General features: G+C 41.8%; 1 protein-coding gene across 5 annotated transcripts in view; it reads left to right on the top strand.

Annotated features, from left to right (window-relative positions):
- The window catches only part of soul4 (heme-binding protein soul4), a 49,975-nt gene that overhangs the window by 26,214 nt on the left and 8,036 nt on the right, over positions 1 to 15,725 (top strand). For all 5 annotated transcript variants that reach the window (XM_052024148.1, XM_052024145.1, XM_052024143.1 and 2 more), the window contains 2 exons: positions 3,315 to 3,400; positions 14,890 to 15,031. In XM_052024148.1, the coding sequence (XP_051880108.1) occupies positions 3,315 to 3,400; positions 14,890 to 15,031 (228 nt within the window). The remainder of the gene's footprint in view (positions 1 to 3,314; positions 3,401 to 14,889; positions 15,032 to 15,725) is intronic.

The raw sequence follows: 15,725 nt of genomic DNA on the forward strand, positions 1-15,725 counted from the left end.
TGCTATCTGGCCAAGTGCTATGTCCAAGATGGCAGTTTTAATGTGGAAGCCCCATAATTACAGATTCCAGTTCTAATCACAGGCTATAGACTGAGCAAGGTTGTGGGGAGGCCAGGGTGTGGAAGCCAGTGTTAACGTCAACTGAGACAGCTAAAATTTATCTTTCATTAAGGCACAGGCCTGCACTGTGTGAGACATGCAGCTGAGAGAATTACCAAATTGCATTGTGGGTAAATCATCCCATCTGTTAATTGGCACTGTTTGTTTTTCTTCTTCTGGGATATGTTAAATGTATTTGTAGTTCCTTGTCTGCTACATATTTTGTATGATACATTGTTCACCAAATCCTGTTAAGAGTGTTGCCTGAGGATTTCAGCAGAGATGCTATCTGCTCCTGATGCCTTGTTTTTGAATTGGGATATGACATCTGAGAGCACGAGATATGCTGATTAGATTGCTATTGGATGGGGTAAATGGCAGTCGCATCAAGGACAAAGTCACAGTTAAGGAGGTCTTTGAAATGTTCCTTCTGCTGGGCATTGACTGGCTCTCCGGTCCTGATGAGTTCAGCCCCTTTCCTGGCTTTCACTGAGGTCGGGCCTTAGAGCTGTAGATGGCTTTTACAGTGCTGACAAATCCACAGGTCATGGCTATTAGCCATATGCTGAGCCTCCGATGCTCTTTCCATTCACCACCTGCTCTTTAGGTACCAGCTATTCTGCTGGACACCTCATTTTAGTGCCTGTAGGGATGTTTCCTTTTTCTTGAGAGGCAATCCTTCCAATCCAGAGGTGCCTTACTTTTTCAGTTAATTAGCTAGTTGATTTACTAGTCATTCTCATCAAACCATTCTTGGTCTATTCCGGTACAGAATGCCAAAGTCCCTTCACAGGTCTAATAATGAAAGGCTCAAGCATAAGCTCTGGATACTCCTTGGCTCCTATAGGCCATGGAGTTTCAGAACTGTACGTGGATCTCTGAGTGTGATCTGACTAAAGTTTAATGACTAGCCTAGTTTTCAATTCCATTCCTCTAGAAGTAATTCCTGATGCCTGGTTTCCTTATTTGTGGCACATTAACCTATTAGTTTTAATGAATTGTTTATTTGTACTTTTCTAGTATTATGATCTTCCTATTTGTACTAACAAAACGTATACCTCACATTTGCCTACTTGACAGGTCTTTTAATGTTCCTCAGTAATTCATGTGCTCTTTTTTGGTTTTGACCATTGTCCCTGTTGTTATAGATACGGTCATAGAGCAATATTGCATCGAAACACATCCTTCGGCTCAACCAGTCCATGCCGCCCAAGATCCCCATCTAAGCTAGTCCAATTTGCCCAATTTGGCCCATATCCCCCTCAACTTTTCCTATCCAGGTACCTGTCCAAGTGCCTTTTAAATGTTGTTTAAACCTGCCTCAACCACTTCCTCGAGCAGCTCATTCCATGTACAAGCCACGTTCTGGGTGAAAAAGTTGCCCCTTAGGTTCATACTAAATATCTCCCCCTCACCCTAAACCTATGCCCTCTAGTTCTAGATTCCACAACCCTGGGAAAAAGACTGTGCATTCACCCTGACTATACCCCTCATGATTTTATACACCTCTATAAGATCACCCCTCATTCTCCTACGCTCCAATGAAAAATCTCCCAATCTGCTCAACCTCTCTCCGTGGCTAAGAGCAACCAAAACTGGACACAAATGTGGCCTCACCCCGTCTTGTACAACTGAAACATAGCATCCCAACTTGTGTACTCAAGGCCCTGACTGATGAAGGCCAGCGTGCCAAAAGACTCCTTCACCACCCCGTCTACCTGTGATGCCACTTTCAGGGAACAATGTACTTGTACTCCATTACTGCTCCCTCAATTCTACAACACTTCCCAGGGCCCTAGCATTAACTGTAAAAGTCCTACCCCAGTTTGTCTCTGAAATTAAATCAGTTCAGATAGAGAAGAACAATTTCTTGTAGCGTGAGATGGAAATGAGATGGACAAAGGAGGTTTACAACAATGAAGTAAAGCTTTAAAATGGTTCCCTATGAACTCTCTCCACAGCCACTGCCCTTCCCCAGGAGCTGTTGAGACCAGGTCAACTGAAAATTACAAAATTTAGTTTGACAGATTTTTGTGAGATGAGGGTACTGAGGGTGATAAAACCAAGGCAGACAGAGGGAGTGGAGATGCAGCGCAGTTGCAATATTATTGAATTGTGGAATTATTGAACATGTCAGGAGGAATCTGCCATCCAAGAGATGGAATAATAGATTCCTCCTCACAGGACAATTCTTCATGTCAGGAATGAATCTTGTGAATCTGCACTGCACTGACTCCCAAGTCATATCCTTCAGGACAGAGACCAAAACTGTACATTGTACTTGAGACATGGTCTCACCTAAGCCCTGTACAATCTCAGGAAGATTTCCTCACTTCTGTAGTCTAACCCAATTTCAATAATGCCAACATTACTTTGCCTTCATAGTTGTTTCCTACATGTTTACTTTGTGTCTCAGGAATCACTACACTCTGTATACCAACTTTTAATAGCTTCCCAGCATCTAAAAATTGTTTTACTATTCTTCACACCATCTTTTCCCAAGTAATGCTCCATCTGCCACATTCCTGCCTATCCATATTATTCTACGGATACTTTGCATTCTCTTCACGGCTCACTTTCCCACCTAGTTTTGTATCATCGGCAAGTGTTACATAATGTTACATTATGTTTCCTCTTTTCATCTAAGATAACAAAATACATTTTGAATTGTTGAAGGACCAGTACTGGACACCCATCAATGACCGTCTGCAATCTGAAAACAATATATATTCATACTCTGCCTTTTGTACTTTAAGAGGTTCTCAGTCTATGCTAACACCATGAAGCCAACCTCTATGTAACAATCTTCTCAGTGGTGCCTTATCAAATGCCGTTTTGAAAATCTGGATGCACTTTAACTCACTTACTTGCATGCTGATACTTGGGTTTGTCCAACGTGGTTTTTCTTTCATGTATGTTTACTCAGAACATTAATCGTATTTGTACCTTCTAATTGTCCTAATTCTATTTCCTCCAATTGGCCAACATCAGGCTTACCGATCACAGCTCACCCTCCCCTTCCTTAAAGAGGGACGTTACATTTGCCACTTTCCAATCTGCTGGAGCAGTTCCAAAATTCAGAGAAATTTAATTCAATGTCTGCAAAATATATTTTGATATTCTGAGAACATTTTTGGGATCTATGTGAACGTCAACATTTTTATACCCACAGTCATCAAATATTACATTGTTTTGTCTGTAAATGTGGCCTACAGATATGATCGGACCGATTCAGCAGTTATCAAGAAACAATCAGGCACAGGAGGTTGTGCCCCACCAACCCATCAGATGCCATGAGAAGGTAAAGGACTGAAGTACACTCTTGGGAATTAACTGTGATCTGCTTTGTTCATTATGCAAAGATCCTGTCAATAGCTGGTAACAATAGATCATCTTGTCTAATTCATATGGTGTAAGTGAGATGCTGGTGTAAGGAGCAAAACCAGAACTTTGAGGGAGAAAGGTTTCAGCACTATTTTTGCTGTTCAAAGTTATAATCACAAGCCTTAAGTACAGCTGTTGCTTCAAACATACCTTGCAGGAGAGTACCGCACAGAGTCCCTTTGTGTCTGCTCCATTGATATCACAGAAAATTTATTCTAACTGGGTTTGTGACCTCACTCCTGAGTGGGTGACAATCCATTGGATTCTAGAAGCAAAGATTGTGGGTGGTACAGAGGAATCATTGAAAGATACAAAATTCTGGCAGGGCTCAACAGGTTGTTGCCCCTGGCTGGGGGTTCCAAACATTAAGAACTGTGATGAAGAGAATTTTTTTCATTCAGAGGATGGTGAATTCTCTACCACATTCCCAAGCAACAGTGGATTTTCCAGCATTGGATGGCTCCAATGGCTGCCCCTCTTCCCAAACAGGAATGTTGACACTGTAGGACCCAGGTGCATAAACAGCAGGATAAAATCACTGTACAACAGGATAAAATCATAGAGTTTTTACAGTGCAGAAGGAGGCCATTCAGCCATCAAATCTCTGCTGGCAATCCCATCAATCTTCCTCCTCCACTCTTTGCTCACATGAGGCTGTTGAAATGAAATATTTTCCAATAGTTAATAGCCTCTCAATTTTTAGTCATTGGGGAACACTTACCTCCCTTTTCAAGTAATATTCTAATTAATATTTTGTAAATAATGAAAGGAGAAGTACAGAGATCTAAAAGGCCCATCTATTTTCTTGTTGACAGTGTATTGTGAGCTGAAGCGAGCTGGTGTGTCCCTCTAATGCCATTTATTTCCATTGCTGATGAACAGCTTTATAAGATTGCCTCCTAGTGGCCAGTAATATTTACCCATTGATTCATTTATCTCCATCTGCATTTTTTGACATTTCTGCATTTTTTGACATTTACACATTTCCATTATTTTGTTTTAAGTTTTTCTCATGTTTTGAAATGCAGGTCTTAATGAACTATTTTAAAAAACCTCGTGTCTAGTAGAAGTTAATGAACAGTGAATGAAACTCAAAAAGCTGCAGATTCTGGAAATCTGAAACAAAAATTGAAAATGTTGGAAACACTCAGCAGGTCAGGCAGCATTTGCGGAAAGAGAAACAGAGTTAAAATTTCAGGTTGAAGACCCTTCTTCAGAGATGGGAAAGGGAGAAACATGTTAATTTTAAGTTACAGATGCTGTGTGACCTTCTGAGTGTATCCAGCATTTTGTCTTTTTGTTACACATCAACAGTGTTTGTTTCACACAATCATTAACTGTCTTGTCTCTGTGATTGAAAAGCAATGGGCTGAATTTTCTATTTAAGCACATTATACCCACTGACATTTCAACCAAGATGTAGCTCAAAAGTGGGGAGAAAAACTCCCAGCTACAAGATATTCAGGGGAGATGGATAAGAGAAGAAAGAAGAGGAGACCATTGACAGGTTTATTCAAGGAATCTATCCCTCATCAGTAATGCAGTTGAGGAGCTAAGGACTTTCATTCGTAAGAATTGTGATGACAGGAGACCCAATTATTCTCTCATAGGCTGAGGATAACTTGCTTTCACTCATTCAAGGGATTTTGGGGTGACCATGCGAGATCTGCAGGTGAGTAAGGTGGAACTTGATGGGTTAGTTGCATTGTATGCTGGATCTGCTGCTTTCAATTTACTTCCAATATACTCCCACTGGAGAGATCTGAAGTGCTCAGTGCATTCCTGCATGCCTTCTGCTAGTTTGAGAGGTCTTGGGTCAGGGATTCCCATCAGTTAGTGAGGAAGTTTTGAGGGTGTCCATGAAGCATTTTCACAGTCCTCCTGGAAATGGCCTGATATGACAGAGCTCAGAGAAGGGTGCTTCCTTTGCTAGCCTGATGTCAGACAACATGGTCTTGCCATTGGTGCTGGTTGACTGTGATCAGACTCGCGGTGCTGGGAGAGGACACTGACATTGGTTAAGAAGGGTATTGATCTGAAATGCCTACTGTCCATTTCCCTCCATAGATGCTACCTGACCTACTGAGTTCCTCCAGTGTTTTGTGTGTTGGTTAAATTCCCCTTGGATTTGGAGGATTTTGGAGATGTGGAACAGGTGATACCTCTCCAGTGATTTTAGGTGCCTACTGTAAGTTGTTCATGCCTCCATGAAGGAGGGCAGGGACCAGCACTGCTCAATAGACATCAGTGCAGGGTTTAGGATCTTCAAACACTGTTTCCCTCAGGTGGCTGAAGGCTGTTTTAGTGCATGAGGCAATGGAGGAGTTCATCATCAACGTCTGGCCTCACTGCTGGGCGGTTCCTGAAATATGGAATGTGATCTGCAATGACCAGGCTCTTCACACATCTCGATTGTCAGGGGATAGTATAATGAAATGGGGACAGGTTGTGGTGAAGGACTTTTGCATTTTGGATGTTTGTTTCTTGTATACTTAGGTAAAGGAATCAAGAAATGGTTGAGAATTTGGCCTCCAAGTCTACACATAGGCATCATTTGCATGCTGTAACATGATTACTGTTGGTCTTATCTAGGTTCTGGAGTGGCGATGGTGAAGAATGAACAGTTTCTTGCACATCCTGTATATTAATTCCAGCAGTGAACTTTTGGAGGTGAAGTGAAGAAATATGGAAGCAAGGACTACTAAGAAGTGGGTTGGTCGGTCACAGTCTTGCTGGACTCCAGTCTGCACTTCAACTGAGTCTGTGGTGAGGATTATGGCTGAAATATTATCATGGAGCAATTTTTGAGGACAGTGAAGTTTGAGAAAAATCCTTCATAATCCTCCCAGTTGAGTCAAAGGTTTAATAAGGCTGAAAAAGTTCAAATAGAGAGGTTGATGCTGCCCTCTTCACTTTGTTTGGATTTGTCATACTGTGGTCATGACATCCATTGTGCATCTCGATTTAGGAGATGAGGAAGATTTTTGCAATGACTTTCCCTGTGAGGGAAGCAACTCTGTAATTACTACAATCAGACATCTTCTTTCTTGAAAATGGTCATGATTACAGTACATCTAGGATTTTTGTGGCACATTCTCTTCTTCATAATTACCTGTCTGCTGTGTATTACCATTTCCTCTGCTCCAGATGCCTTACTTTAGCTGTGGGATAGCCTTTTCAACCTCCTTCTGGGCAGGGGTTCTACCAAGGTTGTCATAGATAGTATGCTGTGGGAAGGAGTCAATGACTCTTGCGTCAAAAGACAAGAGCTTTAATCGTGAAGATATTTGAAGTGCATTGCTCAGTGTCTTCTAATTTTCTCATTCACCCATATGAGCTGCCCTCTGTTCTCGGCTCTTTGTGTATTGGGTCCTTGTATGTTGGGGCCATAGGTGGTCTTGACAGTATTAAAAATCCTTGCTATCTGAGACAGCAAAATTGTAAGGGGCAAAGAGGGGAAGGGATTCCTGTGTGTTTATAAAAGAACCATTTTGCTATTTTCCAGCCCAATAAGGAAGCTAGTAGCTTTGTATCAAGTTCTGTGGAGTGAAGTGGAGCTTATTTCAATGGGAGTGCATTTTGAGAACAGTGATCACATTATCCAGTTATGAAAACAAACAAGGTATAATCAAACAAAGTAATTCTTCATTGGAGAAGTACTAACACTATTAAGTTGAAAAGAGGTCTTATGGAGATGGATTGGACTCAAAGGTTGATGCAGAAAACAGTATATAAAAATGAGACTATCTCAAAGTGAAATTTGGAATAAAGAGACAGGGGGTTGTGGGGGGGGGGGGGGGGAGATGGGGTTGGGGAGAAGAATATCCAAAGCTTGAGGTTCCTAATTGAAGAAAGACAGATTAAAATGAGACCGAGAAAGGACATTTGTAAGGTTGATGATGCAGCAGAGAATGAAGATGAATATACAAAAAGAGATGAGGGCCTCTGGGGATGAATTAGTGGCTAATGCAAATTCTTTGGGAATTGGCTATCTTCTGGTTCCTCTCTTACCTCGCCCACAGGCTAAGTCATTCTGTTTAAGTTGAACAGGAAATGTCAGCAGAATATTCACAGAATTGTTATAGCGCAGAAGAAGCCCACTTGGCCCACTGCCTCTGCACTTCTATGGTTCCCCATTCCTATTCTAGATCCATTGCAGGGACCTCATGGGAAATCATGATTGGAATCAGGAGCAAGAACATTGAATAATTTTTTTTATGTATGTATTAATCTTCCTGTTCCTCTTCCTTACCTCAGAAGCCTAATTGCAATGTTATTCTTGTTGCAGGGATGATATCTGGGACTTTCTTTCCCACCGTACCCTGACTGGTTATTTGCTTTGCCTCTATTCAGATGGTATTTGCTAATCTTCTATAATTAAACCAGAAAATACTAGAAATACTCAGCAGGTCAGGTAGCATCTGTGGAGAGAGAATCAAAGTTAATATTTTGGATTGGTGACTTGACTTGCTGAGTATTTCTAGAATTTTCTGTTCTGATTTCAGATTTCCAGTAACTGCAGTTTTTTGCATATCTAAGCTGTGGTTGGTTGCTGAAATTCATGGGTAGCCAGCCAAGTTAGAAAACATAGAAACACAAAAATAGCTGGAGTACACCCTTTGAGCCTGCTTCAACATTCAGCAGGACACAGCTAATCCTCTATTTCAATACCTTATTCCTGCTCTTTCCTTCTGTGATGCCTTCTGTGTCTGGTAATCTACTTTGCATATATTCTGTGGGTTGGACTCCACAGCGTTCTCTGATAGAGAATTCACCATCCTCTAAATGACAAAAAATTCTCATCACCGTTCTAAACGTCTAGAACCCCCAGCCAGGGAAAACAATTTCCCAGGCTGTTGAGCCGTCAGAATTTTGTATCTTTCAGTGATTTCTTCACTTGTTTATCACTTTTACTTGAGTGATAAAACTTTGCAGTCTAATACCTGTAAAGTTTGTGCTCGCTCTGTCTATAATACATCTGGCTGATGTCACAGCAGAATGATAGATGGTATAAAATTTTCATGTTCTTCTTGATATAAAGGAGCTTCTTGATATTTTTTGAGACTGAGGCTAAATGATTATGTAATTTAGTTGCGATCCTGTCATGGGGGTGGAAGATTCTGCATGATCATTGAATGGGTAAGTTATACCTTTAAACTGGAGAAGGATTAGCCAACTGCAGTAACGGTTCTATTCATATTTCTTCAAAGGATAATCCACCACTCTATTGAGAGACGTATGAATATGGCATCACTCAGCAGAGATAGTATGCTTGTATCTCATGGTAATCTTTCCTGAGTGTTTTGTAATTATAGGAATTTGACATTCTCGTTTTTAAGAGAAGAGAGAATGCCCAGCCCCACATATTGAGCCATTCCACATGGCTCAAGAGGCTGAATTAATTTTGAAAGATGATGGACTTACCTTTGCCATGGTAATTATATAGGGACCACACCATCAGGAGATGATTGTTTGAATTTTCATCATGAGGGAATTGGCTTTTGTGCTTTACTTTTCTATGCTGCAACTTATATTCCATTGTTCCCCCAACTGGTTTATCAGCATTTAGGATCTTAGTTATCATTTGATTTTGGGTGTGCCATCTAGTGGCCAATCCTCTTATTAATGAAGAAAAGATGCTCAGCACTGAAATCTTGTGACTGACCTGCCTACAGTGAATGCTCAGATCACAAAGGGCACGTTGTGTGAGTGTCTAATGAACAAATTCCAAAAATCATTTAGGCCATGTTGACAATTAGAAATCAGTTTTGTGGCTGTGAGTATTGGAGGCTGAAAGACTGCTTAAAAAGCCGTCCGTGAAACAGTGCAAAGTGAGCATGCATAAGTAGGAACAACTTGTAGATAAAGTTCCTCAAAAGGCCTTCCTGATCTTTCATATTGCTGATGCTGAGTTTTGATGCCAGCTAAGGCAGTCTCATTTGGGCGAAAAAAATTAAAACCACAATGTGGTCATTCGGAATCCACCGTTCAATTTGTGAATCCTCAATCCGAGTACAAGTTCGTCTCATCATTCGTCAAAGCTATCACTTCAGAAAATGAGATATAAACTGGAATTTCTCACCTACCCTGCAAGTTCACATGCACCCCTTGAGCGGATCTTCAGGTGGCAATCTCCTCAAAAAGCTCAGGGTCTTCCTGACATGAGTGGCATCACATGGTGAGACCGAACAAGCTCAGCCTGTAGAAATGCAGAAAAATTTTGATAGCCAACTAAGCCACAGGACAGCTAATATTATTATCAAATAATTTGAATGAATATTTCTGTTATTTGGAAACATTCAAAATTATTCATAATTAATGACTTGCATTTTAAAAATTAATAAAGATTGAACTATGAATTTATATCCCTATATCTTTCTGTTCTTGTACCCCTTTTAGAATTGATTTTTCTCATACTTTCTATCTAAAATTAACACTTCACATTTCTCAGCATTGAATTTCGTTTGCCACTTATCCGCCCATTCCACCAGCTTGTGTACAGTATATGTCTTTGATGTCTATGACAATCCTATTTATAGTTCACTCTCCCTGCCAATTTTGAGTCATCTGTAAATTTGTAAATTGTGCCCCTGTTCACCCAAGTGCAAGTCAATAATATTTATTAAGAAAAGCAGTGCACCTGGTAACAACTCCTGAAAAGTAACCTTTCATACTACTCTGTATGCCTGTTTGACTGTCCTTAATTATTTTTAGTAGAACAGTCCCCATTAGGTTGAGTGAGCTAGGGCTTTTCTCTTTGGAGAACAGGATGAGAGGTGACTTGACAGAGGTGTATAAGATGATAAGAGGCATAGATCGAGTGAACAGTCAGAGACTTTTTCCCAGGGCGAAAATGGCTAACACGAGGGGGCATATATTAAGGTGATTGGAGGAAGGTATAAGGGGGATGTCAGAGGTAAGTTTTTTTTTACACAGAGAGTGGTGGGTGCATGAAACGCACTGCCAGCAGAGGTTGTGGGGCAGATACATTAGGGACATTTAAGAGACTCTTAGATAGCCACATGAATGATAGAGAAATGGAGGGCTATGTGGGAGGGAAGGGTTAGATAGATATTAGAGCAGGATAAAATGTCGGCACAACATCATGGGTTGAAGGGCCTGTACTGTGCTGTAATGTTCTGTGTTCTATTACTGAGGTTAAAGTGACTGGTCTGTGGTTACTGGGTTTATCCCTACACTCTTTTTTGAACAAAGGTGTAGCATTTGCATTTTTCTAGTCTTTGGAGACCACCTCTGAATTCAGTGATGTTTGGAAGATTACAGCCCAAGGTTTCTGCAATTTCCTTCCTTACTTCTCTCAGGATGCATCCCATTTGCATTAAATCATTATTTACTTTAAGTGCAGCCATCCTTTCCAGTACCCCTTTATCAATTTTTAGTCCATCCAGAATTCTAACTATGTCATCCATTGCTGAGATTCTAGCAGCAGCATTTTCTTCCTTTTGGTGAGGAATGATCTAAGTCGCTCATTTAGTATCTTGACCATGCCACTGCCTCCATGGATAAAATTCCTTTCTGGTATTGGTATTGGTTTATTATTGTCACTTGTACCGAGGTACAGTGGAAAAATTTGTCTTGCATACCGATCGTACAGGTCAATTTATTACACAGTGCAGTTATATTGAGTTAGTACAGAGTGCATTGATGTAGTACAGGTAAAAATAACAGTACAGAGTAAAGTGTCACAGCTACAGAAGAAGTGCAGTGCAGGTAGACAATAAGGTGCAAGGTCACAACAAGGTAAATCGTGAGGTCAGAGTCCATCTCATCGTATAAGGGAACCGTTCAATAGTCTTATCACAGTGGGGTAGAAGCTGTTTTTGAGCCTGGTGGTACGTGCCCTCAGGCTCTGTATCTTCTACCTGATGGAAGAGGAGAGAAGAGAGAATGTCCTGGGTGGGTGGGGTCTTTGATTATGCTGGCTGCTTCACTAAGGCAGCGAGAGGTAAAGACAGAGTCCAAGGAGGGGAGGCTGGTTTCCATGACGCGCTGGGCTGTGTCCACAACTCTCTTTAGTTTCTTGTGGTCCTGGGCAGAGCAGTTGCTGTACCAAGCCATGATACATCCAGATAGGATGCTTTCTCCGGTGCATCGGTGAAAGTTGGTGAGTGTCAAAGTGGACATACTGAATTCCTTTAGCCTCCTGAGGAAGTAGAGGTACTGGTGACATTTCTTGGCCGTGGCATCTACATGATTTGACCAGGACAGACTATTGGTGATGTTCACTCCCAGGAACTTGAAGCTCTCAACCCTCTCGACCTCAGCACTGTTGACGTAGACAGGTGCATGTACACCGCCCCCTTTCCTGAAGTGAATGACCAGCTCTTTTGTTGACATTGAGGGAAAGGTTGTTGTCATGACACCATGCCACTAAGCTCTCTATCTCCTTCCTGTACCCCGACTCATCATTGTTTGAGATACGGCCTACAACAGTGGTATCATAGAACACTGCAGCACAGAAAACGGGCCATTTGGCCCTTCTAGTCTGTGCCAAAACTTTCATCTGCAAACTTATAGATGGAGTTAGAGCAGAATCTGGCCACGCAGTCATGAGTATATTAGGAGTAGAGTAGAGGGCTAAGGACATAGCCTTGTGGGGCACCAGTGTTGAGAATAATTGTGCTGGAGGTATAGCTGCCTATCCTCACTGATTGCAGTCTGTTGGTCAGAAAGTCAAGGATCCGGTTACAGAGGGAGGTGTTGAGTCCCAGGTTTCGGAGTTTGGTGATGAGTTTGCTTGGGATTATAGTATTGAAGGCGGAGCTGTAGTCAATAAACAATAGTCTAATGTAGGTGTCTTTACTGTCCAGATGCTCCAGAGCTGAGTGTAGGGCCAGGGAGATGGTGGCCGCTGTAGACCTGTTTCGGCGATAGGCGAATTGCAGTGGCCCGAGGTTGTCTGGGAGGCTGCAGTTGATGCGTGCCATGACCAGCCTCTCAAAGCACTTCATGATGGTGGATGTCAGAGCCACTGGTCGCTGACTGGTCCCACTTCTCCTCGCACAACCCTTTACTGTTCATATGCCTATAGAATATTTACATTTACTGCCAATGATTTCTCATGCTTCCTCTTATTTCCTTTTTTATTTCTCCTCTGAATTTTCTGTTATCCGCTTGGTTCACATTGGTGTTAACAACCTGGCATCTGTCATATGCTCCTTGATCCTGCTCTGCATTACCCTCTATCATTTTGGCTATTGATGAGTTGAGCTCAGGCTTAACGATCCTAGACTGTACCTGAAACAGCTCCAATTTAAAAATCTATTGTTCAGTTACAGTTTATCACCCAAGCTTTCATTCCAAATTAGCCAGACAGATCTATTTTCATTTCATTGAAACTGTCCATCTCAAAATATCTTTTTCCATAGTTTCTCTAAACCTTATAACATTGTGATTGCTGCTTCCTAGATGTTTCCCCCAGTGATACCTGCTCCATTTGGCCTGGCTCATTTCCTGGAATCCTCCAGCCATGTCACAACTCCCACATTCTTTTGTCTATGTTCTTGTGTCTATGTCCTCACTCTCCAGCTGTTTCTTTTCACATATTTGCACCTTGTTTATTGCTCCGTTCTCCCTGTGTCTGCGTGGGTTTCCTCTGGGTGCTCGGGTTTCCTCCCACGTTCCAAAGACGTACGGGTTAGGAAGTTGTGGGCATGCTATGTTGGCGCCGGAAGCATGGCAACACTTGTGGGCTGCCCTGAGAACACTCTACGCAAAAGATGCATTTCACTGTGTTTCGATGTACATGTGACTAATAAAGATATCTAAATCTGCTTATCCCAACGGTCACCCCAGTTTTACCCTATCAGAGACATTCCCCCCCTCCCCCACCGCCTCCCTCAGCTTAATAAACTTCTTTTCTCTCCTTCTCAATTCTGAAAAAGGATTTTCAACCTGAAATATTAACTCGATGTTTCTTCCCACAGATGCAGCCTGACCTGCTGAGTATTTCCAGCATTTTCTGTTCTTATTTCAACAATGCTGCCTTCCTTGTTGGGCCAGAAATGTACTTATCAGCTCAAACCCATGATGCACATCAAAATAGTTCATTATTTTAAATTGGCTATGGCTAAACTGGTTGTAGTCTTGTAGGAAAATTGTAGGCTCAAATGTAACTGGAGGTTTGCTTACATAAATCTAGTCCGACACCCAAGGTATTACTGAATGAGTGGTCCATTGTCAGATGAGATGAGGCCTGGTCTGTTCTTCCAGGTAGAACTGAAAAACATGGCAGTATTTTGAGGAAGAGCGAAGGTTGTTCTGGCCAAAACTTATCCCTTGGATAACTCCAGTAAACCAGATTATCTGACCTTTATCACACATGTGTACGTGTACATCTATAAAGATTCCTGTAGTTTGCTACGCTGTAATAGTGACTATATTTCAAAAGTATCAAGTGGCTGTAGAGAGATTTGGGATGCCCAGAAAAAAAGCATGATAGACACAGCCTTTAACTTTAAAAATAAATTGTCACTTATTTTGAGAGCCACCTGGTTATTATGACACCCCAACAACAACTTTAATAGCAAAATACAAGCTGCTGGAGGAACTCAGTTGGTCAGGCAACATCTGCAGAGGGAAATGAACATTTCGGGTCGAGACCCTTTATCTGGACTAAAACATAAGAGGGGAGATAGCCAGTATAAAGAGGTGGAGCAAGACCTGGCAAACGATATGTGAACCCAGAAAAGGAAGAGTGATAGGGAGATGGAGGAGGGAAGAGTGGAAATACTGACAGAGACTGGGAGGTGATAGGTGGAGGCAACAAAGGACTGCAGAAAATGGAATCAAATAAGGGAGGCGGGGTGGGCAGATGCGAACAGTGTGGGGAGAGAACTCAGCAAAGGAGCGTGTGGGTGATGAGCAGATGGAGTAGGTTGGGTAGGGGAAAGAATTTGGTTGAAACGGGAGAGGGGAGTTGGGTGTGTCTAGGAGGAACTGGGTAGACCGGGAGGAAAGAGAATATGACAGAAAAAAGTGATAGTGACAAAAGAAACAGATTTTGATCTGTGAAAAATTTGGGTTAGCAAAAGCATGGCTACTACCTAACCTGTGATTGGTACAGGGCAGGCTGGGAAGTAATATTTAACAGGCTGCTGGTGGCTGTGGCTTGTCCCTGGTGCAACCCTGCCATAAGGGCAGCCAGCACCTAAACCCATGCAGTTTTGTTCATCCAGTTTGGTAGAATTGGTTGAGATTGTGCTCTGGTCCTAAAGAGGCATTTAATTCAAGTCAAGCATGCAACTAATTGATGCAAGATGTGACCTAAATTTTCAAAGGCGGGTACCAAAATCTATTTACAAAATTCATCAAACAAAATACATTGCTTGCTTAAAGGTAAAAAATATATAAACAAATGGGTGATTTCACTTTTTTGTGTTGCAGTGTAATGAAGTCATATATGAGGAACGCTTGTACCTGGCAGGGAAATGGGCTCATGTAATCACGGGTGAAAAACTCTACGAACAAAGCATTTCTATGGCATTTATGAAACTGATGCGTTACATTTGTAGCGAAAATTCAGCAGGTATGAGGACAAGGATAGCTCTTCAAGAATCTTTCAAAAGCTTTTGCTGAAGACAAAATACATTCCTTTTTTATAAATTAAGTTCTGTTCAGCTTGTATGTTTTTATTTTCCTCCCCACTGCCCCCCTTATCTCCTGAAGGTATTCTGGTAAGTGATTCCATGGGATTCTGCACTTTTGGATATCCAACCTTAAGTAAGCAACCTTAATACCTTAGCCAGTACCAGAGAGACTCCAAACAGATCAAGTAGCTCAAAACTGGGCATCCATGAGGTATGGTTGACCATCAGAGAAGCAGAGATGTGCACCACCACAATTTGTAACCTCATGGCCCAGCATATCTCACACACTATCATTATTATCAAGTTGGGATCAACTGTGGTTCATTGAGGACTACAGAAGAACAAGCCAGGAGCAGGTTCAGGCATTCCTTTAAAAAAAAAAGGCAGGTCAGAGGCTGGAGATCCAGTGGCAAGTGATTCACTTCCTGACAGCCAAAAGCCTTTCCACTGTTTACAGAGTACAAGTCAGGAGCGTAATGGAATATTCTTCATTTGCCTGCATGAGGACAGCACCGCCATCTCAACACCCACCAAAACAAAGCAGTCCTTGTGAATGGCACACCATTAAACACCCTAAGTATTCATTTCCTCCACCATTTGTCTACAATGACTGCAGTATCTACCATCTACAAA

Source organism: Pristis pectinata, chromosome 10 (assembly GCF_009764475.1).
Source record: "Pristis pectinata isolate sPriPec2 chromosome 10, sPriPec2.1.pri, whole genome shotgun sequence".
Lineage (NCBI taxonomy): Eukaryota > Metazoa > Chordata > Chondrichthyes > Rhinopristiformes > Pristidae > Pristis > Pristis pectinata.